The following is a 24241-nucleotide window of genomic DNA, read 5'->3' as shown; positions in this document are numbered from 1 at the left end:
GACTGATAACCTATGCTAAATTATAAGAAAGGTTGAGAAGACTATTGAAGGTTACAGAGAAGGCAGGAGGAGAAAAAGGGAAACACTTTTTGTGTATGTAATAGGAGCTAGATGTACATAAATTTTCATAAAAACCCAAACGTAATTATTGAACAAATTTTACAAATGAGAAAGCAGATGCTCAGAATTTTAGAACTGATACTGAAATCCAGTTCTATATGTCTTCAGTATCAGTGTTTTCATTGACCTCAAAGAGCTCTGCACTAATCTGACAAGTTTCTGTCTCTTTTTCCAGTGAAGCTTCTTAAGATGGTACTTGACATAACATAATACCTGCACCTTTTAATTCAGAGCAAAGATGACACAAAGCTTACATAAATTCACTTTACTTTCTCTATATTCATACTTGATAAGAACAACAAACTGCATGCCAGTACAACTAGAGGAGAAGAGGAAAGAGGTAGAAGAATCATTTTAAAATGTACAAATACGTGAGGACGCATGCTTATTGTTTTTTACAGAGAGAGCACCAGTGATATTATTATTGCACTTACTGCTAAAATGTTACTGCGTATCAAGCAATAATACCCTCAAAGTTTAATCTAAGTTCTCTCTGAAAGAAATAGAAAACCGTGACTTTCTACTACTCAGATGTCTCAACAATGTCACTACTTCTGAAGAACTCTGTCTCTGCAAGAATTAAAATGACCCCTTATGTTCAAATAGTGATAATTTCTAGTAGGCTACTACTGCACGCTAACTAGAGAATTTCTATAATAACAACCAGATGTGATAAACATATTCTGGTCCTCTCAGCCTTCTGCTTTGGGAAATAAGACATTGATTAAGAGTTTGACAGAGATTTTCATATGTAGTAATTACACTTGACTTGTGGTCGTGTGTGTTATGTGTGTGTGTATTAAGTGTGTGAGTGTGGATGCGTGTGTGAACCTGTTACATAAATATTAACTCTTTCCTGAGAGCAATTCTGCCTTAGATAATTTAAAATATACAGAAATATCTGCAATTACTCACAATAGAACACTCCCTATTTTGTTTCAGAATTTTAAAAACAGTAATGTTATCTTCTGATGAAAGAACTACATTTAAAGCAAATCCACTTGGATAACAATACAATTGTCACTTGTTGAATTCCCTACATGTTTTAGGAGGGGTTCTGTTTGCTCTGAGAACTTGAAGAAAACAGAAAAAAGTTAGCTTTTGAGTAGAATGAACTTACAATGTAAGGACAAAGACTGTCTCCTAAATGTATTGGAATAATTACTTTGCTGAGAACGGTGCTTTAGTTTAATCAATGAACTATCCTAGGACTATTGTGAGGATTAAATAAGATAACGTGTGAGAAGTATCAGTGTCTGGAATTGGAATTTTATTGTTATTATCAGGATCATTGCCTGATCAGAATACCAATATGGTTATCAAGGTGGTAACTCTGAAGGATTAAGTAAAACAGACCTAGAAAGGTTTTCCTGGTCTGGATGAATCATTTTTCAAAACCCTCTGCCTCTCTTCTGCATCAGAGTACACCAAACTACTGAGTTTCTAATTCCCTTAGAATTGATGAGGAAGATACTAGGGAAATAATTTAGCTTTCTAACTATTAGAAGGTGTCGCCCCATGTTAACTATCCCCTTGGCTATCTAGCTTACACAATTAGTGTCAAAGGAATTTATTTTTTGAATCTGTGTGACCGTTTTTTTTGTGTGTGTGTGAGGTAAGAAAGTCCATTTCTCATGCAGGAAGAGTGAAAACTAGATTGTCTGTGGAGGCTTCATTGTGGTTGTCCAGCTAACTTTTCTCTGCAAATACAACACTATTCATGTTACAATTTCATAACTTCCATTGTTTCTCATTAAAGCCCAGAGCTCATTTACCCGTCTCTGGATTGCTCCTTAAATAATCCTTGCATGTGAAGTCGTGAGATACTTCCCAGTGAAGTGTTTGACAGTCAGTCACATTGAAACAAAAGGGGCTGAAGGGCTGCAGAAAAAAATTAAGGTTCTAGAGAATCATAATATCAGTTTTATAAGGGCTGTTATAAGAGAAATTACATTTTTACATGATGTATACCTTACTAGGACAAAAAAAAAAAGGACCAGTTGTTAGAAATCAATCACAGAGGGCCGGGCGCGGTGGCTCACGCCTCTAATCCCGGCACTTTGGGAGGCCGAGGCGGGCGGATCACGAGGTCAAGAGATCGAGACCATCCTGGTCAACATGGTGAAACCCCGTCTCTACTAAAAATACAAAAAATTAGCTGGGCGTGGTGGCGCGTGCCTGTAATCCCAGCTACTCAGGAGGCTGAGGCAGGAGAATTGCCTGAACCCAGGAGGCGGAGGTTGCGGTGAGCCGAGATCGCGCCATTGCACTCCAGCCTGGGTAACAAGAGCGAAACTCTGTCTCAAAAAAAAAAAAAAAAGAAAGAAAGAAATCAATCACAGATGTGTCAGACTCATCCTGAACTTGTTTTTCTTTCTGCCTTGCAGTTACCGAGAGCCTCTGATTCTATGTGCTAACCAACTCATCTTCATCCTCATTCTCGCTACTTCAGATCAAGCCTTTACCATCCATGACTCCCAATAGCTCACTGATTACCTTTCTGCATTCTGCTAATGCCACTAGCATCATATCTTTTGAAGTATAGGTAGGATAATATCAATTCCCTGCTTAACAACCTATCACAACTACTGTTGTCAATGGCAATGTTTCCAAGACAAGTTTTTCAGGCATACTTTTGAAGATATGGATGTTATATTATGTTTTTTAAACATTGAGTTTTCATGGTGATGACAGCTAATGTTTAATGTATTACTAATGAAATTATACCTCTTTGACAGTGAAGATTTTAAAGAATCTTAGAATAAACTTCAGTTTCTTAATTCTCTAGGGATTTGTGAGGTCTATATTGTGTTTTTTCCTTCAAGAAGATTGAGAGACGCTGGTATACATGGTATTTTCTAAACTCCTTACAACTCTTCTTATTTCCCACTACAGACTCACTATTCTAGCCACGCAGAACTTCTCATCTTTTGGTAACTAGTCTGACACTTTCACACCTCTATGTCATTGCATATGTTTCCCTCTGCTGGAAATGCCTCTCCTCCTCTTCTCTGCTCAGTGAACAGTTACTGATATTTCAAGATCCAATTCTATTCTCACCTCCTTGAGAAATATTTCTATTGTATCTGGGTTCTTACCTCATTTTATGTCAGTCACCATTTTGTGTTTTCCTTCTGTATTTGTGTGGTGTTTCCTGACTTGATGGTGAGCTTTTCGGTGGGATAAACTGTGTAAGTTATCTTTGTATTTCTTTGTACTTGAATAGTATACCATAATACCAGGTTCATGGATGGCTGTTTAAGTTGAATGAAATTAGATTTTGGTTTAGCCTCAGGAGCTTGCTATTTTCCCTTGTGGGGTAGGTTTTCCCTTGATGGGTCACATAGGGGTGTTATCCCAGTGGGCATCTTAGCATAGTGTGGGATGTTGGACTGAATATGCTGAGAAGTCTCTTCCAGTCATAAGTCTCCATGGTCATAAATTGCATTTGTTAGAAGGAGTGTGGTTTGAAACAGTGTATGATCACCCAAGATTAGCTTGGTCCTACCTATGATTAATTTGATTTTACACTATTATTGGTATATGTAAGTTTTACAATGAAGGTAGCTTTCTTTTATTTATTGATTTATCAGTCTGTCAATCAGTACTTAATAAGCACCTACTATAGGCAGCCACTGTGCTCAGAGTTGGAAACACATTATTAAACACCAACAAATTGTTCCTTGTTCCTATCTCCTTCTTCCCTTTTGGGTACCAGAAGATATCTTTGCTCCTGCTGTTACCTCATTTTTGAAACTTGCCCTGAAATCCTATCTGTCTCCAGAAACGTTTATTTTTGGGTCTGTCTTCATGAATTTTCTTTTCCATCCTCCTCTCCCTTATTTTCCACTAAAGTTAGGTCATTATAATATTTTCTCAGAACTCACTGTTTCCTTACTTTGTAAGCTAATTGCTAGAGAAGTTAATGATTGCTAACTAAGTTGTCAGTAACTAACCACAGCTTAACACAAGAGTGGCTGACCTTTGTTGAAAAAATGTTGTAGGTACCTTACATGTAATATATCATTTAATTCTTTGAACCTTATACATTATTATTATCCACATTTTATAGATAATAAGACTAAGAACCAGAAAAGTGAAATAATGTACTCAAGGTCACACTTCTAGGAAGTGGCTGAGCTAGGATCTAATACTAGTCAGTTTGGTTGCCTTTAAGCAATTCATTGAATTTCCAGGCCCCATGTGCCACTCTCCAACAGTGCTATTAGAAAACAAAACATACAAAAAAAAACAACTTTTGTAAACTGTGAAATACAAGACACAAAGGATGGATAGTCACAGATTTTCATGAGATAAAATTCCTGTTTGAATGTGGTAACTGCACAGGGGCCCCTATTTAACCTAATCAGAAGACTACTGCTTATAATACAGACTTATTTATTTATTTATTTTGCTTTATCTAGGAACATGAGGTCGGTCTCTCTCTCTCTCTCTTTTTTTTTTTTTTTTGGAAAGAGTCTTGCTCAGGCTGGAGTGCTGCAGTGGTGTGATCTCAGCTCACTGAAACCTCCACCTCCTGTGTTCAACCGATGCTTCTGCCTCAGCATGCAGAGTAGCTGGGATTACAGACATGTGCCACATGCCTGGCTAATTTTTGTATTTTTAGTGGAGATGGGGTTTCTCCATGTTGGCCAGGCTGGTCTCAAGCTCCTGACCTCAAGTGATCCGCCTGCCTTGGCTTTCAAAATTGCAGGGATTACAGGTGTGAGCCATTGCGCCCAGCCATGAGGTCTCTCTTATACAGTTCACAGATTGCACATCTTCACTTCAGTAGACTAAATCAGAACAGTTACTTTGTCCTAGGAATGACTGTGAATATTTTGTTCCATGGGAAGTGCATTACACACCTCTCACAAGACCAAGAGAAAAAAAAAAAGCAATAACTTGGAGGTTTAATCAAGAGCAACAATTCCACTTCATATGCATGTATTGAAAGAGCAGAGCATAATGGTGACATTTGCTCTTTTCTCAAGTCCTGCTCTCCTCACTGCTATACTTGACCACTACTTGTAGACCAAGACACCCCACATTCCTGCCCTATTCATGTTGTGAGATAAAATATGTCTCTCTGGGGAGCAAAAGTTTCTTCCAGATCTTGACCTTGAATTTCCTAGCCCGTGAAAGAAAACGTTATTCCTTGAAGTCATGGCTAATTTCAGGCCTAGAGCTGAAAGATGCTCTAGAATAATTTGCTTACCAGAGAGAATGTTTTAAAAAGGTGTATATGAAATGGAGACATAGAACCAGCTTGAAGGTATGCCATGAGCAAGTTCTGGAACCATTGACACACAAAGATAATTAAGCACATCAATGAGTTACATACCATTAAACAATGGAAAGCTTTTACTCCATACCATTAATAGATAGGTAGATAGATAAATAGATAGAAAGAATGGAGAATTCTTGCTAATAGAATTTTGAATATTGGCTAATAAATTTAAAAGAAGCGCTGAAGTTGAAAAATTAGAAATGTGTAACCATCAGTGGATGCTAACTGCAGGAGAAATTTTGATAAGAGGCAGGCTATTTACATAGTCTTAAAAATGTCTCCATATAGACAGGTTATTAGTTAAATGGGGAAAAAGTAATTATACAGTGGGAAAATTGGACCACATCTGGAGCAGGTGACCAAAATTAACATTACCAACAAGACAGATGGCATCATGTGCCTCCAGATGTGACACAGTCTCAGAAAGATACACAATCACCTGCGTAGAATTCTGGCTAAAGTGCATTACCTGGATCCAGTCATGAGGAAATATTAGACACACTCAAAATGAAGAACATTGTATTAAAAGAAATGTAGAGGAGGGAGGAGGAGGAGCTATATCCTCCAGAGCAGTCAATCACATAAAGACACATATGTACAAGGATATGGAAACATTTTAGACTAAAAAAGTCTAAAGAGCCATGAAAATTAACTGCTATTTGACCCTAGACTGGATTGTATTTTGGAGAGGAAAAATACTAAAAAGGATATTATTATATCTATTTTTAAAAACTGAAATATATACAGTAGATTTGATAAAGGCATCATATCAACATAGAGTTTACTGATGTTGAAAACTGTTCTGTGGCTATGAGTGTATTCCTCTTCTTAGGAAATACACACTAAAATATATGGGAGTAAAGAGTTACAGTCTATGCAATTTACCTTCAGAATGGCTCAGACTGGGAGAAAGAGAGAGAAACAGGATAAAACGTACATAGCAAGTAAAAGGGTAAAAGATATATTCATGGTTTTTTGTTACGCTTTTATCTTCACAGCATTTCTGTGAGCTTAAAATTATTGCCAAATAAGAATGTAAGGAAAAGTAAAAAATGTGCACTTGATAAAGAAAAGTTCTTCTTAGTAGCTCAGAATAATGATTTCCAACATTTTCTCTAATGACATGAAGTTTATACAACAGGCATGGATAAAGTAAGTTGTGGGTTAGGTACAATTGGAAAGTTTCTAGCTATTATTCAGTTATTAGATATTTATTGAATACCTACTATGTGCCAGACAATATGCTATGTTACATCTCTTTGCCTCTCACACATTTTGTCTACTAAAGTATGTAAGAATGAGAATAAATTATGGAAAAATTCACACACACAAATTATTTGCAGTAGCCACTTATTTGCAGCCAATCTGCTGCTCCCTCCTTACCTCTGTGTATTAGACTCTCACTTGAAAACCACTGACTGAGCTGACACATGTTGAGCTACTTTTTTTCTTTGACTTAAGGCCCTAGATAAGTGACATTCCCCTGCCTTATTTCTGTGACCAGTCCGTGTTTCTTAATGATAAAATGTATGTTTTGTCACTCATGGCTGAAAACTTTGCCTGAAAAAAACAGCAAAATATTCCAGTTCCCTTAAAGATGGAGCTTTGCTTTGCAACGTCATTAATATCAGCATTTGGAGTACTGTTGTTAATCTCTGAAGAGTCCAGTGGGACACCCAGTCCTCCCAGATGGTAACTTTCAAATTGTGTACCTTAGACTCACTAGACAGGCTCTGAGATTTCCTGGCACCATGTCTTGCCTTCATATCTCAAAAGACCAGACTGATATTATCCACTTTAAAGAAACTCTCAACCTATTGTTGATTACGGGAGTGCAATGGAAAGAACTTGGACTTTGGTACTGGATAAAGCTGGGTGCAGATTATCTCTGCCGCTTATTCATTGAGAAGCAATAACCAAAAGATGAATATCTGTTTCCTCTCTTAAAAGTGGGAATAATAAATGCAGTCTTCCTCAGGGGATGGTTATAAGAATGGAGTGAGAGAATGCCATACAAAATGTTTGACACAGTGTCTTGAACTATGGTGATTACTTAAAAAGGTTAATCATGAATGTTACTATAGAAGAATAAACATAATTTCTGTTTCCATGCTGGCAAACAGAATTCATCTTTAGGATGCGACTCTCCTTGCTTAAATGGATTCTGGGTGTAAGACCCTGAGATTATGATTTTGAATAAAACAGGAAAATGAATGAACGTAAAACCACTCTGTACAGTACAGTAACAAAAGTTAGGGTGTTAAACCATGAAAAAAGAAAAAGTTAAGGAGAAAGGATTACAAAAAAGGGGAACGTTTTTCTACATGGTAAGGTGTCACAGGCCTTTAAGGAGGTGGAATGTCTAGTATCAGATTTTGAGTTGTCTGCCTTGCCACAGTTAGTGCCTATGTCTTTGCCAAACTCCTGTTGAATTTGTGACTTGAATGAGTGTTTTTGTTTTTGTTTGTTGTGTTTGTGACTTTATTTACCTAATGCAAATTTTTGTGAATGGGATGGGTTTCTGGGTCAGCTATCAACAGAAAGAATGAATGGATGTTGAATGCAGAATGCAAGCAAGATGAAAGCATTTGTAGGAGAAATATTTAGGAGTTAGAAAAGATCATGAGATGTAATCTCTGATGGAGAACAGAAAACTTGAGGGATACTAAAATGGAGGCTTGGCCTGTGAGCTGTGTCCTTGCCACAGTAAATGAATAAACTTACCTCAAAGAGCCACTGCCTAGAATATTTTAAACAGGAGAAAACTAAAATACTAAAATGTAGGAAAGTACTATCAGTCCATAGTCTTATATCCAAAATTTTACAATACAAAATTGTTCTGAAAATGAAATTATTTTGTTTTTCTCTTTTAAGGAAAAACCTGATTACTCACCATTAGGTTGCCGATTGCCTGTATTTATTCTCATGATGAATATATTCATATATTTAAAGGTTCTTGTTCCTCTCCCTCCCCCTCTCCCTCCCCCTCTCCTCCCTCTCCCCTCCCTCTCCCCTCACCACCCTCTTCCTCCTCCTCTTCCTCCTCCTCTTCCTCCTCCTCTTCTTCCTCCTCCTCCTCCTCTTGTTCATCTTCATCTTTGACAGAATCTCTCGCTCTGTTACTCAGGCTTGAATGCAGTGATGCAGTTATAGCTCACTGCAGCCTGAAACTCCCGAGTTCAAGTTATCAGCCTGTCACAGCCTCCCTAGTAAACTGGGATTACATGCATGAGCCACCATGCCTGGCTTCTGAAGCTAACGTGCTGGATTATAACATGCTGACCAGTGTCAGCTAGGGTCATTGTCAATAATAGGTATATACAACACATATTCTTTGTCAACTCAGAAAATTCTGAACTCTCCAACACCTCCTAGGACTTTGGATAAGAGACTGTAAATATGAATTCAGAAAAAAAATTAAAAGTGAGTGAAAAAAAAGAGATTACCTTCCAGTGTATTTCTAAAGCTGAAATTGGCAGATTTGTCCATGGAACCAGATTCATATTGGGTCAAACTCAGGCAAAATTCTACATCAGCTGAAGAGGGGAGCCTTGGGGTCCTGGATTTGTCATGGTTTCCAGGATTGCGCCGTAAAGGTCCCTCAGGCGTTCCATTGCATAAAGTCTGATGGCTGTTGTACTCCTCCAATCGGCTACAGATAATCTGTATAAAACACCCTCATGTTAAAGAAATTGTCACCACCTCTGAGTCAGTAGGAGAAGGTAGAAATGTTGGAATTCCAGATTACCATTGTTAGACTTCCATTATTAGGAGATTAATATAATCACGTGTTCTTAATGACAGGGTTATGTTCTGAGAAATGCATCATTAGCTGATTTTTTCATTGCGTGAACACCATAGTCAGTGTACTTGCACAAACTTAGATGGTATAGCCTACTGCACATCTTGGCTCTATGGTAAAACTATTGCTCCTAGGCTACAAACCTGTCCAGCACATGAATACTATAGGCAATTGTAAGATAATGGCAAGTATTTGTGCATCTAAACCTATCTAAACATATAAAAAGTACAGCAAAAATACAGTATAAATTTTTTTTAATGGCATGCTTGTATATACAGGACACTTACCATAAATGGAGATTGCAGGACTAGAAGTTGCTTTGGGTAAGTCACTTAGGGCGTAGTGAGTGAATGAGAAGGCCTAAGATACTACCGTACACTACTGTAGACTTTATAAACACTATCTATATAGGCTACATTAAATTTATAAATATTTTTTCTTTTTTAATAATAAATTAACCTTAGCTTCCTGTAACTTTTTTAATTTTTTAATTTTTTAAAACTTTTTGACTCCTTTAGTAATAGCATTTAGCTTAAAACACAAATACCTTGTATAACTGTAGGAAATACTTATTATATCTTTAGTCTATAAGCTTTATGCTTTTTGATTTTTTACTTATAATAAACATAATTGAAATTTTATGTTTCGTTAGAAATGAAGACACAAGCATACACATTAGCATAGGCCTACACAGAGTCAAGACTGTCAATATCATTGTCTTCCACCTCCACATCTTGTCCCAGTGGAAAATCTTCAGGGGCAGTAGCACACATGGAGCTGTTATCTCTATGATAACAATGCCGTTTTCTGGAACACCTCCTGAAGAGCCTGTCTGAGGCTGTTCTACAGTTCACTTACTTTTTTTTATAAGTGGAAGAAGCACATTTGAAAATAGTGATAAAAATATAGTCAATTCATAAACCGTTAGCATAGTTGTTTATTATCAAGTACTATGTAATATACATAATTGTATGTACTAGAGTGTTATACAGCTGGCATTTCAGTAGGTTTGCTTACACCAGCATCACCATGAAGACACAAGTAATGCTTTGTATATAACATTATGACTGCTGTGATGTCACTGGGTGGCAGGAATTTTTCAGCTTCATTATAGTGTGGGACCACTGTCAAATGTGTGGTCCATCCTTGACTGAAATGCCTTGTGTGTCATATGACTGTATTTTAAAATGAACTGCTGAAGAAATTAGCTTTTTGAAGGTTGCAGAATAAGCCATAAAAGTTACAACCTAGAACAGGATTCTAGTGTTGCATCTACCACTTAAGAAAATGACTTAAACTGCATGGGCCTCATCTATCAAATGAAGATAATAACTATTTCACATAGTTATTGAAAACAAAATATTAAACACCTATTATATGTTAAGCACTGTGCTGAGACTGGTGTTGCTAACAATAGTCATTTATCTGTATATAAAGCCCATAGCACATGGCACCATCAACAGGAAACACTCAATAAACAGTAGCTTTAAAACATTAATCTATATTATATTCAGAATGCCATGGACTAGACATAGTTTCACTTTGTGCTCTTTGTTCATAAAATGTCCTATCATTAATGGTTTTTTTTTTTTTTTGATGTGCAGTACAATACTCGTGGTCAATCTTTTTTTAAATAAAAATTTCTCTGATTCTTTAGCCAGAAAAGGTGATTTTCATTGCAGAAATATCATCTTAAAAATAAGAATTCGCCACCTTTTTATATAAACAACTTTTAAAGAAAATATGGCACATGGATTGCTTCATTTAAATCACACAGCAATACTTTCCACTTCACAAATAAGGAAAATGAGACTCAGAGAGGGTAAGTGGCATTTCCCAGGTTATACGGCAAATTAATGGTACTGTTGTGACTGCAACCCAAGTTTTCTATCTTCATCATTAGTGTATTTTGTGCTTTTATAACTAGTCTAACAGAGTACAACATTGAACATTTTGCAAAAGTAGGTTCTAGGCTAAAATAGAGAGTTGTAGTCCTGTTTCTAGGTTGTGGATGATAATAGGATGTCCTTTGTTGGTTTCCCTAAACCCTGATTAATTTTTCTAAATAAATTGTCTTAATATAACTGGTTTGGGTATCTATTCCCTGCTGAGATCCTGACTGATGCAGGCATTATTTCCTACTGATCTTTCCCTTTCCCTCTCTCTCTTTGCAGTTTCTAGAACTCACCAATTACTCTTGCGCAACATGTTCTTGTACTGGTTATTTCTTCTGGGCAGACTGCTTTCCCCTGATACCTCCATGGGTAATTCAGATCTTCATTATCTTAATGAGATCTACACTAAACATCTATTTAATATCATATTCAGCCTTACTCATCCACTTTAGCAGTGTTGTATAGCTGGCTAGCACTAACTAGCAAAAGTTCAGTATATGCAATCCTTCTCAATATTGGAATGTTCAGCAATATCCCATCATTAGACAGAGATCTACTATTGTCAGAGTATTCACACCACAACAATTGGTGTGAATTGTTTGGTCAGATGATTCTGACCAAACAATTCGTCATCTCTCCCCACTTCCCGACTCCCTACTGAGAACAAGTTATTAATCATTTATTGTACACCACTAATTTCTGCTTTATCCATGCACTTAGCACCTTGTCACATACTATATAATCGAAAGAACTCCTCTCATAGAATAATTGATATATTGTTGCTGCATTTCAAACCAAAGTTTTAAAATGTCTAATATGTGTCAGGCATCATAGCAGACTACAAGAATACATAGTGAACAAGATAAATACAGTTTTTGTTTTGATAGAGTTTACAGTCTAATAAGAATGGTTATGAAGGTTAAGTGTATATATCATATTGTCTTATTCACTGATGTAAAAATTCTTTTTATAAAGTATTAGCACTTCAAGTATTGAGTACTTTCTGTAACTTACCTTCTAGTGGAGTAGGTCTAGGAAATGTGTGTGGGGTAAGACAGTAAAACAATATAACATTTTAAAACTCCTTTAACTTTTTAAAATAATAAAATAGTCATTATTTTATATTACATATATAAGGTATTATATATATTGTTTTACCGTCTCACCCACAGACACTTCGTAGACCTACTCCACTAGAAGGTAAGTTACGTAAAGTACTCAATACTTTATAGTGTTATTTTTAAATGAATTTTTAAATTAATGATTGAGGCAATGTGGTATACACATTTAATCTTTATAACCACACCTGTTAGACCATACAATCTGTCAAAATAAAAACTGTATTTATCCTGTTCACTATGTTTTCTTGTGTTATGTTATGGTGCTGGGCACATAGTAGACATTTTAAAACTTTGGTTTGAAATTCAGTAACAATAAATCAATTATTCCATGAGAGGAGTTCTTTTGATATTTCTGTCTCATCAATGAGAAAACAGGCTTAGAAAACAGGTTAAGTGACTTCATCAAACGCACATAGTTTATAAAGCTAGGGGAGTTAAAATTTGAATATAGACTGTGTGATTAAAAACTCAGATCTTAACAAGTATCTTAAATGAAACTTCCATTTCCTGATTTCCTGGCTACTCATTGCTATATATAAGCACTCCAGTCATCTTCCCCTGTCATCTCTTGACCAATGACTTTGTTATGAATCTTCAAAGACTCCATGTTATAAAATCCAATTACCCATGCAAGTCCTCGTGTTAACATAGCATTGTGCACAGTTGACCCGTTCCGCTTTCACAAAACACATCCCTCTATCTATTGATTTCTTTTCTTTTTTTTTTTTTTTTGAGACGGAGTTTCGCTCTTGTTACCCAGGCTGGAGTGCAATGGCGCGATCTTGGCTCACTGCAACCTCCGCCTCCTGGGTTCAGGCAATTCTCCTGCCTCAGCCTCCTGAGTAGCTGGGATTACAGGCACGCGCCACCATGCCCAGCTAATTTTTTGTATTTTTAGTAGAGACGGGGTTTCACCATGTTGACCAGGATGGTCTCGATCTCTTGACCTCGTGATCCACCCGCCTCGGCCTCCCAAAGTGCTGGGATTACAGGCTTGAGCCACCGCGCCCGGCCTCTATTGATTTCTATAATCGCATCCCCTTTGCTTTTGGCCTTTCTCTCTTCCTGTTACTACTTGGTGTCGTACTAGCGCTTCCTCATTAGTCTTACCTGTAAATGTTGTTGTGCTCTAGGCAGGACTAGCTATGCAATTTGCAGCATTGGGTAAATTTGGAGGCTTTTGCTGGGAGTGGGAAAATCAGTATTCACTTTCTCAATCTACAGGGTATAGGTGTCCCACAGTCTCAATCTTCAGCGAATAGGTAATTCCCTAGGGATTGAAACCTCCATGCTAAGACTTGTTTGAATAGGTGGATATATTAGTTCAGGCTGCCATGATAAAATACTGCAGACTGGGTGGCTTAAACAGCAGACATTTATTTTCTCAAAGTTCATGAGTTTGGAAGTCCAAGATCAAGATATCTGGTGAGGCCTCCTATGTCTTGCAGAGGGTACCTTTTCTCTGTCTTCACGTGACCTTTCTCTGTGCATACACAGAGAAAGAGGCAGCTCTGTGTTTATCTTCTTATGAGGACATCAGTACTATTGGATTAGGACCCCACTGTTATGACCTCATTTAACCTGAAGTACTTCCTTAAAGCCCTAACCTCCAAATACAGTCACACTGGGGATTAGGGATTCAATACACACATTTTTGGCAGACACGATTCAGTCCATAATACTGGGTGAGAGGCCCGTACATAATCACCTCTGCACCATGCTAAGGTGTAGCCAGCCTCGTCAGAGAAGACGTCTGATTTACCCTGAACCAACACATCATGGGACCAACACACAACCTCACACCTGTTCTTGCTTGCACCTAGGTTCCCACCAGAGATAGAGAGTGACAGTGGAATATCAACCTCTTTCCTCCCACCAACAGTCTTAGGGAGAGAGCGAGGAGGTAGAAATTAGATGATGCTCGTGGATGGGTAGTGGTAGTCAAGACTCATCCCAGGAAACCATCTGTCCTCAGGAGGCAGAAGGTCTGCAGGACACATATGAACCAAGCACATGCTGCATTGTCTCTCTAACTTCACTTATAAAACACAAACTAAAAGATAAGATTAATAAGAATTTCAACGCCAAGACCACAGATCATGAAACCTTAAATGTGGGGTCTACTTACGAGCATGGAGCATTGTGTGATGGGACTGTTTTTATCTTGTCAATTCTACCTCTAGAACGTATCTCGAGTCAGGTAACCATTCTCCATTTGCCCACATCCTGTGCGACCCTGCTGCTAAAGTCAGATAGCCTACTCTTCTCTGGATACTGCTTCTGCTTTTCCATTCTGTGACTCCAATTGTGGCTAAGCATGCCCACTCTTTGCCATACATCTAATATCCTACCCATTCTTTAAGGCCAAGGCAAATAATTTGTGAAAACAGACATTGTTGACTCTGACTTAAATAGTAACTCAAAAGAGGCTGACTCTGAATGTAAAAAATATTCAGGAATCCTTCACCGAATTGTTTTGCTTGTAGTTTCATTTATATGTAGATAGAAGAATAAACTATGGTGAAAATATGTGACTAATAAGCTAAAAATGGCTCTTAAATATAAATTTTTATTTTTCTTAGTGGTACATAAATTAATGCATCACTTAAATTCATTGATCCCTTAGATTTAATAAAATAATTGGGTAGTGAGATATAAATTCTAAGCAAAATGTGAAATGCAGGAGAGCCCATTGACTCTTCACCATAGGTACATGCTTCCATGGGAGGCTTGCGACCACTGGGGAGATAACGTTGTTCTTTACCCAATTTAAGCTTACTCATTTCAGTCTCTAATTGGCAATGATTATTACATCCCTTGTAAAAACTTATCCTTCGTGAAGACCCATTCATTTTTACATTGTTTATTTCTTTACTTTCAGAATCTAGTACAGTTTCTAGCACTCTGTAGAGGTGCAATAAATATTTGTTGGATGAATGAACAAAGTCAATGAATGAGCCGAAGAATCTCCTACCAAAAGTGTGTGTTGAGTGCTCATTTTTCTTGGTCATGTTGTTGGTACCACTTCTACCACAGAATAAATTTCTAGAACTTATTTTTTTAAGCATATGTTGAGTCCCTACTCTGTCCTAGGCCATAAGGGATATAGCTCTGTGTACATTTAAAACTGAACTTCTCACTGCTACCCTGTAGATTTTTATGATTTTATCTCTTTTTTTATGACGAAGATACCAAACCTGAGTGTAGAAGACTACAAAAGGCTAATAGGATATAAAGCCTCATGTTATGATTCATAATTCTGTGAACAATAGGGAAGGTACATAGAATAATAATTTAAAGATAAAATGTCTTCCTGGTCACCTGTTTGCATCACATTTGAAAATAAGACTATTTTATTGGTCTCCTGTCCCACTGAATTTGCTATCTGTAAGCATGTATAAACAAAGTCAGTCATCTGAAATAGAATTGAATGGGCAGTCCCCCATCACAGATGGCTGCCACTGTGTTAGATAAGAAATGCTTAATTTTTGGTTACTAAGATATAACTTATGAATTGATGCATTGTGTGGCAGAGAAAAAATTGGGCTTCATAATGCAGGTAGATGAGACTTCAATTCTGGCTAATTTTTCTTACTAGCCATTTGTCAATGAACGTGTTTTTTAGACTTGCTAAATCTTAATTTTTTTAACTGTACGATGATATAATATATGAAAAGAAACTATTCAACAAATAATTCTTGGCTCAACAAATATCAGTTTCTTGTTTTTCTTATACGTCACAACATTCCTCAATTCTTTTATCCATAAATAATTGAGAACTAGAACTGCTGAGTGACTTGCCTTAGGGTCATATGATGTTTGGAATAGAACTAAAGGACTAAAACACAAGCCTCCTGATTCTGAAGCAATACCCGCTACATTTATTATGACGTGTTAATGGTTTAGGAATGGTTGAATAAAAGTAACCTAACGTTTACATTGAATTTAGTTTGTTGGATGCCTTTATAATTTTGGTTAACTAGACAGTACATAGACGAAATCATTTTTGTTCTTCTTTGAGTAATAATTCTCAGGATATTTTCAAAAGATCCTGCTGCCTTAAAGACTCCTGTAGCCGACTCAGTTAAATTAGAGAGGCTTGAATGAAACTATTTTTGCTGAAATGCCAACTGCCAAGTGACTAAGTGTGTGGATTACTAACAAGGAGAAAATCTACCCTGGTTCCAGAAATAATTTAAAAAACTCTAAACCTTAGTTTTTACACTGCGTGTAGGAGAGGAGGTAGGCTTGGAAAAACTGTTAGCATTGTGCTTATGATCATGAAGATTCTAGTCAGAAAGACCTGGTTTCCAATACTGACCCTCTTAGTTCCACGACCTTGGGCAAGTTACTTAAGCTCTCTGAGTATCAAGATTTTTCATTTGCAAATGGGGATTTTATAACTTTCTATCAAAGATAAAATAATCTAACATGTATAAAGCACTTAGCATAGTGCCAGGTGTAAAATGTTAAATAATGACAACTATTAAAATTATTTTTGAAAACAAAACCATTGGGCAGGTCACCAAATTCTTTTTCACCTCGGATGTGTAACACTGTTTGAATATTCATTATTATAATATCTAATTTTGATGTATTATTTAAAAATATATTATTTCCACACATGGAACTCAAATGATATGTCATATCCTAAACAAGGCATACAAACACATTTTATTGAATTCCTTCACAGTAACGCTTTAAACTATATTACTCTAATTTTAGGGACAAAAATGGTCTCAGAGTAATTAAGTGACTTGCTTAGGGTCTTGTAGCCAAGTAAGTATGAAAATTCACTCAAATTTATTACTACATTATTCTGTTTTCCATTCCATTTAATCCTCTTACACACACACACACACACACACATACACACACAGCATTTATGGTAATTCTACCTCACTTTTTTCTCTTGGGAAAAAACAAAGGTCAAAGATTTTAAATAACTGGTCCAATGTCATCTACTAAATGGCAGGGGTAGAATTTGAGCCTGGATGTTCTGATGATAACTGTATTCTTTTTCTATTTCAACACAAGTGGTTTATAACATATGCTGGGTGTTGGGGGGACAATCAAGTATCTTAAGTCACAGGAAAAAAGAGGAGATACAAAGAAGAACAGATAACAGATACATTAATGAGGGAGGTGAACCTAAATACTGTTCTCTTAAATTCAAAGAAAAAACACTAAACTGCCAGCTATTAAAAGCGTTTGGGAGAAAATATTTTGTTACAGCATTAGAGGTTTATCTGGGGAAAAAAAATGTAAACCATATGACATTCCACAAAATCTTTTTCATAAAGAAAAAAGAGAAGCTGTTATTTCACTGAGCTGTTGTCATGGTTACCTAAAACCCATGACTCTCTGCTGAAATGTGACTTTTTTTCTTCCAACCGTTTGCTTCCATGTGATGTGCTTTTCACCTGATGAGTGAATTCCCTGGTCACAGTTTGCTCATGTCTATCAGCTAGGAAATGTTTTTCCTCTCTGTTTCAGTTCATCGTGACACCTATTCCTGATACCCTTTTTATTTTTATGCCTAGCTTATCTGTTGGTTGCATCACATTAGAACTAATTATGCTGAGCACAGGTAGTTTGTACTTAAATGTTATTAAGCAACCCTCCACCTACAAATACAAACAACTATTTTAATTGATGACAAACATGGCTTCTACTTTAAAACTTTGAGACGTTAAATGAATAAATGAGCAAACAATCAACAGACATGAATTAAGAACATAGGCTTTCCAAAAAATTTAATTAATCACCTGATTTTAATATATTTTATTTAATAGAAAACTCTGACCAATAAATATTATTAAGCACATTTAAATTACCCTCAGATATGTTGCAACTTGCTTCATCTTCTTTCTTGTATTCTGTCTTTCTTTGTATGCACACACAGACATATGGAACTACCAGAGAGAAATATATAAAATATGTGATATACAAATTTGGGTAAATGGCTGATACTGATATTGTTGTATCCTGGGCACTGGGAATCCAGTGCTATAAGAAAACTGCAGTTAACGGTCCTCGCAATCTACTCATGCAGAGTTTAATATTTTATCTATGTTAGCGTTGGAGCTAACATTTCTTTGATGTTAAATTTTATTAAATTCAGCATTTATTTATAAAGCCTGTTCCATGTGTATATTATAGTCCTGAGCTCTGTGGATGCAATAATATTTAGAAATGATCACTACCTTGGAGCAGCTGACAGGCTGGTAGATACAGACAGGGTTGAAAAGCATTACATGTAATGAAAAGTTACAAGTGCTGTGATATAAATCTGTAGAAAGTATAATGAAAGCACAAATGGGAGTGGGTCAACTCTACCTGAGTAGTAGAGGTGGATCAGTAAAAGTCTCAGAGTATTTTCATTATGATACAAATTAAAAGGACTACATCACCGTGTCTGCCCATTTTGTCTGGGGCAGGAGAATTTTAAGGGAATCAAAGTGATTATATATCAAATTATACATTCAGAAATTATGGGGTTATTTGACCCCTTCTGAACCTAAATGGATCCTTATAAATAAGAAATAACGTGGGTGACTTTAAAAGCACAGCAGTCAGAGCCAATTGGTTTTAGTCCTCAGATGTGTGACTCTGGACAATCATCTTACCGTTTTAGATTTTTCTGTAGTTTTCAAATAAAATGCACAGGCTACCCTAGATATCATTGCAGATCTCTCAGCTCAGAGCTAATAAATGCTATCAAATCTCTAAAATCTCAGTTTTGGGGCCAAGTAAAAAGATATCTGAAACCAATAAAAAAAGAAGGCTTTATGTGAAGGGGGCATCGGTCTAGCTGATTTGGAAGGTACTAATTAACTCAATCTAGAAAGTATTTGATCTCATCTCACACAAAATAGTCTATTTCTTAATTTAAGAAATCAATTTGGGCAAAGGCATTCAAATTAATGATGTGTTTATTATAAAACCTGTGTTTTTGTTAAGTGAAAGTAAATAGATACCAAAACAATCTCCATATTCATTAACTCAAGGATTCTCAGTGCTGGCTACACATTAGAGTCACAAAATGAGGTTTTAAAAATGCAGACACTTAAAGGCCCGGGGTGGTGGCTCAGGCCTGTAATCCCAGCACTTTGGGAGGCCAAGACGGGCAGATGACTTGAGGTCAGGAGTTTGAGACCAGCCTGGCCAACAGGGTAAAACTCCATCTCTACTAAAAGTACAAAAAATTAGCTGGGTGTGGTGGCGGACCCTTATAGTCCCAGCTACTAGGGAGACTGAGGCAGAAGAATTGCTCGTACCTGTGAGACGGAGGTTGCAGTATGCCAAGATTATGCCAATATCATGCCACTGCACTCCATCCTGGGTGTCAGAGCGAGACTCCGTCTCAAAAAACAAAAAAATACAGACACCTGGACTTCACAACTTCACAGAAGACCACTTGAATCTGAATTTCTAGCGAAATTAGGTGTGTGAAATCCTTGCAATATTAAAAAAAAAAAAAGGTTTTTGGAAGCTTCCTAGGTGATTTTGACATTAAGAACTCTGAATTAAATCAATGTAAGCAATTGATCTTAACTTTTTTAAGAACTTTGTAACCAGCAAGGCTGTGCAAAGGAACGGAAATAGTCAGTGTGAGGCAGGTTTGACGGTCAACCTCTGTCGCTGATAATCCCTTGACACTACTAAAACACAGTAGATGAGCAGCAGACGTTCGTTCATTTCACCTTTCTTATTTACACTGTGGTTTGCTTGTTCCCCTTCAGTCATCTTCCGTCCCCTCTGTTTTCTAATTTTTTTTTCGAAACCTGTTCCTACACAGCACTTTAGTCATAGAACAAGGTTGAAGTTGATAATTGTAAAATTTCAGTTCAAGGCTTACCTATTCGACATAAAATGTTTTTTTTTTGGTTTTGCTTTGTTTTTTGTTTTGTTTTGTTTTTTCCCAGACAGTATTACAATTGAACACATTCATGAAGAGGGAAAGAAAGGAAACAAGTTCCACTCAATAATTAATAAGTAATTTGGAAAGATGATACTCATCTAGTTCTGGATAGCATCTGGTATTACACATCTCATGTAATTAAAAATCAATGTGTATCTATCTATTAAGCTTTCTTGTGGATGTTGCAGCTTATTTTTGTAATTTTGACAGTCCTCCAACCTTTCTGGGCAAGTGAAGCCACATAGTTAAAGAAAGCTTTATAACTGACTGAAAATCCCATGTGCAATCCTGGCAGTTTTTTAAACCAGAACAGAGGATATAAGAGCTAGATGAGAGTTTGCACTTTAAGGTGGGAGTTCTGAAAGCCTATTGAAATATTTTTTTTTCCAGGCACATTTTTTTTTCTAGCCTTTCCTGCACAAAACTCATTACTTTTGGTAAGCAACTGACTAATAACACCAAAAATTATACAGTGGCCTTTTTAAAATAAATTGCAATAGACTCCATTGGGATGGAGTACAAACTTGGCTGGGCAGAGAAGGCCATCTACCTTTCAAAACTGCAGATTGTCAGAAATTGAGTGCAAGACTCTTCCCATCCCATTCACATATTGGGCTTAATTTCATAGAACATTGCTAGTCAAAGTACTGCATTAGAAATTTTTGGAAGACAGGCAGAAAAGCATTCATTTCACATATGGTTTTAAGAAGATAAATAATTAAACACACGTTTCTTTGGTTGCCCTTTGCTTCTAATTCAGAATGAAAAATTCAGAATAGATGAAATAGGAATTTAATTTCAAAATAGTAATCTTTCATGCTGTATCTAAAGTTTTCAAGGACTGAGAAAGAAAGCTAACTTCTGCAGGCTAAGGAAAAAGACAGAAGGAGCCAAATCATTTAGCTAAAGAGATCACAGCTGTCAAATCCTTGAAAATAGGTTACAGTGGTCATACAGCCAGACTATTGGAGAATAAATAAGATTTTTTGCTGCTTATTACCTGTGTAATCTTACGCAAGTTACAAAGTATCAAGCTTTACAACCGCTAAAATGGGGAAAGACTGATGATGAGCATTAATGAATGAATGCACAAAAACACTTGCAGCAGGGCTCACACATGCTAGATGTTCAACGAATATTAGCCATCCTGATTATTTACCTGTTTAAGCCTCAGGATCTTCATACTTTAAAAAATGAAGATCTAGCCCAATAATTATTTATCAAACATTCCTGATGAAAAGAATCACTATAGATATTTAGTAAATTGTGCCTTCCCAGGACCCTCTCTTGAAGATGCTGACAAAAGAGTCTGGGATAGGGCCAGGAATTTGCATTTTTCATTTGTACACCATATGAATTCTATTGTGAGTAATAATTTTATAATTCAGAAACATTAGCCTATATCATTTAATCATCCAAATATGCATTCATTCGTTCATTTATTCAATTCACAAAATACATAATGAGCTATTGTCATTTTTAAAGGCACCATACTGTGTTCTGGGAAATGCAATAATGAATCAAGTACTCTGTTCATTGCAGTTTAGAAACCTAGTAGAAGACATGAGACAACTAATCACACAAATATCTAAAGTGTGCTATAAAGTAAAAATACAAGGTACATTGAGAGTTCTTAACGGGGCATCATTTCTATACCTTGCTTGAAGAAGTGATTGTTAAAGGTTCCTCTCTGCTCGGACATTGTATATCCAGCACATCTTACCTGCCAAGAGGAGAAGAATGATGCTGGACTGAGTAGGTTAGGATTTGCTGGGTGCTGAGCTCCCATGTACTCATCTGTGCAAATGTCACACTTTTCTGCATCCCGCCAGTCCCAATATGGAATAGTGAAGTTTTCGTCTCCTGTCATCTTCTGGATTTCTTGTTCCCACCGCAACAAGAAGAGTCTGTGCCAAGGCAGAAAACCTGGTGCTTCATGGGCAAAATCAATGTCTTTCCAGATTTTAGATCCCCCAAGCAGTGCATCCATTGACACATAATAATGCATCCAGACAAAGAGGTCATAAATGTTGATGTCACTGAACATGGGTGTTGATCCGTTTTTCATTTGGCCATAGGTGCCTGTGGGGATGACATAGTCTGAGCTGATAGTATGCTTTGCTAAAGTGAGGTAGGCCAAAAATTTGTCCTTCTCTGGGACACTCAAATCAAAGATATTTCTTCTCACCAAGAGTCGTCTCTCTGTGCAGTTCGGTCCCCAAAAGCCAAACTTGCAGTTTCCACAGTCGAATCCCATGAAGTTGCCAGAGCACTGGCAGGTCCTATTATAAAAGATAGAAGGCCATGACTCCCGATCATCCACTCCTGTGAAGGGAAATTGAAGCCCAAGTGGTGCATTGGACAGAAGAATATTCTGACAGGCACCTCTGCCTGAAAGCTGGCCACAGGGACTCCCGTCACCACTCCACGGCGGGCAGCATTCCTTCTCCATCAGGTTCTTAGAGGAGACACAGGCTCGAGGGAAATGACCAGCAGACGTCTGAAAACTCCACAGCAGGCAGTACAAAACAGCCAGGAGCATTATTCCTGTAGGCTTCACAAGGTCTGCTGGAACTGGTTAATTGGAGTCACGGACTTCTCTTTCCAGCTACTCCTACAGTGACTATCACATGTCTTGGCTGAGACCTATATAATGCCACTCCCACCTCCAGCATCAAACACTTTCAGTCTTTATCTTAAGCTTTCATCCTCTGAAGAGCACATGACTGACTTTTCTTTGGAATTGGCACATATCCCACCAGTGGGATAGGCCTATGTTAAGGTGAAAAACTCTATTCACCATTAATAGTTTAATTTTTATGGTTAGAATATTAACAGTGAGATTAACTATAATAATAATGCCTGACCTGAACACACCCAGCTAACAGACTACAAAATTAATGATGATTTGAACTTGCAAATGAGAGGTAGTATCAGGAATAGAACTTCTTTTAAGAAAGTTTAGGAAGTATTAGAGATTATGGGTTTAAGGTTGTTGTTTCTCAGAGACCATAAATAGGCTACAACATTTCAAGAACTCAATTTGCAGAAAGAGATTGTCTTCAGAGTCCAAAGATAATTTGTTGTATATTATTGAATTTCAGTTTACTTATTTTCCCTGATAATCCTGATGCATTTTCTGACAAGTCCTAAGAATAGCTGACTTTGATAGCTAGGTGATCTTCATTGTGGGGCTATCCCACAGCAAAGAGCTCTTTCTTTCTCTCTCTCCTTTTCTTTGTGTGTCTCTCTCTCCAATGCTGTAGCCATGTGGTTTTACATACAAATTCTAGAAATTAGGAATTTATTTGAAAATGTTTTTGCAATGTGTTTTGTGCAAAGAAATTCTCAATTAGTGAATCAAAAAGAGAGATTTTTGCAACAAATATATTTTGATCATCTCAATTATTTCAGAAGTTTCTTCTTTGTGTGTACAGTGAGCTAAAAATACAACTTAACTATTTATGTTATTTTCCAATGAATAGTATAGATAATATGTAAATCAAACTTTTAATAGAAGAGAAGTATTTGTGGGCTGATGATATTAGAAAGAATTGCATAACTTAGGATAATAATATGCAAGTGTTATCAAGGGAATGCCCTTGATTAATTCCTCAAAGAGTGGGCATGAGTTGGACAGACAATTGAGAATAGATTCAACACCTGAGGCAGGGGAAACACTTGGAGGTAGGAGTTGTGTTTCATCTGTTGAGTTGGAGCATTAAACTCACATAGGCCTCCACACATCATAGGATATTAAACCTGGGACCAATCCATGGAGGAACTTAAAGACTTCGTGGTTTGAACTAAGGTGAGCCCTTTTGTGAGCTGAAGAGCGACAAAATGAGAGTAGTCAAATCAATGTTGCCCATCTGAAGCTTTCTTGTTTGTCCTCCTCCATACTTAAAGCTGGGTGGTCCCCTGAAATTAATGAAAAAGGGGAAGAAAGTGGAAGCTTTGAGGAGATCATCAACGTTTGGGCCCTTAGCTGAAGGGTTCTAGGAAAAGCCATCACTATTTTGATGACGCTGGAGTGTCAGCCTGCTCTGCTTTCTTCTCTTTTTTCTGGAGTTTGTCTCATTATTTAAG

The 24241-nt window shown here is 36.9% G+C and overlaps 1 protein-coding gene across 1 annotated transcript in view; it reads right to left on the bottom strand.

Annotated features, from left to right (window-relative positions):
• TYR (tyrosinase) overlaps positions 1-22773 on the bottom strand; it is a 104260-nt gene extending 81487 nt beyond the window's left edge. Inside the window, exons 1-2 of the mRNA XM_012444868.2 lie at positions 21876-22773; positions 8857-9073 (exon numbers count right to left, since the gene is read on the bottom strand). Coding sequence (XP_012300291.2) covers positions 8857-9073; positions 21876-22694 — 1036 coding nt within the window. The 5' untranslated portion in view covers positions 22695-22773. The remainder of the gene's footprint in view (positions 1-8856; positions 9074-21875) is intronic.
• Between the last annotated feature and the right edge of the window lie 1468 nt (positions 22774-24241).

This window comes from Aotus nancymaae, unplaced genomic scaffold, assembly GCF_030222135.1.
Source record: "Aotus nancymaae isolate 86718 unplaced genomic scaffold, 86718_ANA_hifiasm-v0.15.2.pri h1tg000059l, whole genome shotgun sequence".
Classification (NCBI taxonomy): Eukaryota; Metazoa; Chordata; class Mammalia; order Primates; family Aotidae; genus Aotus; species Aotus nancymaae.
The sequence above is the reverse complement of the archived record's forward strand: the minus strand, read 5'-3'. Positions and strand labels throughout refer to the sequence as shown.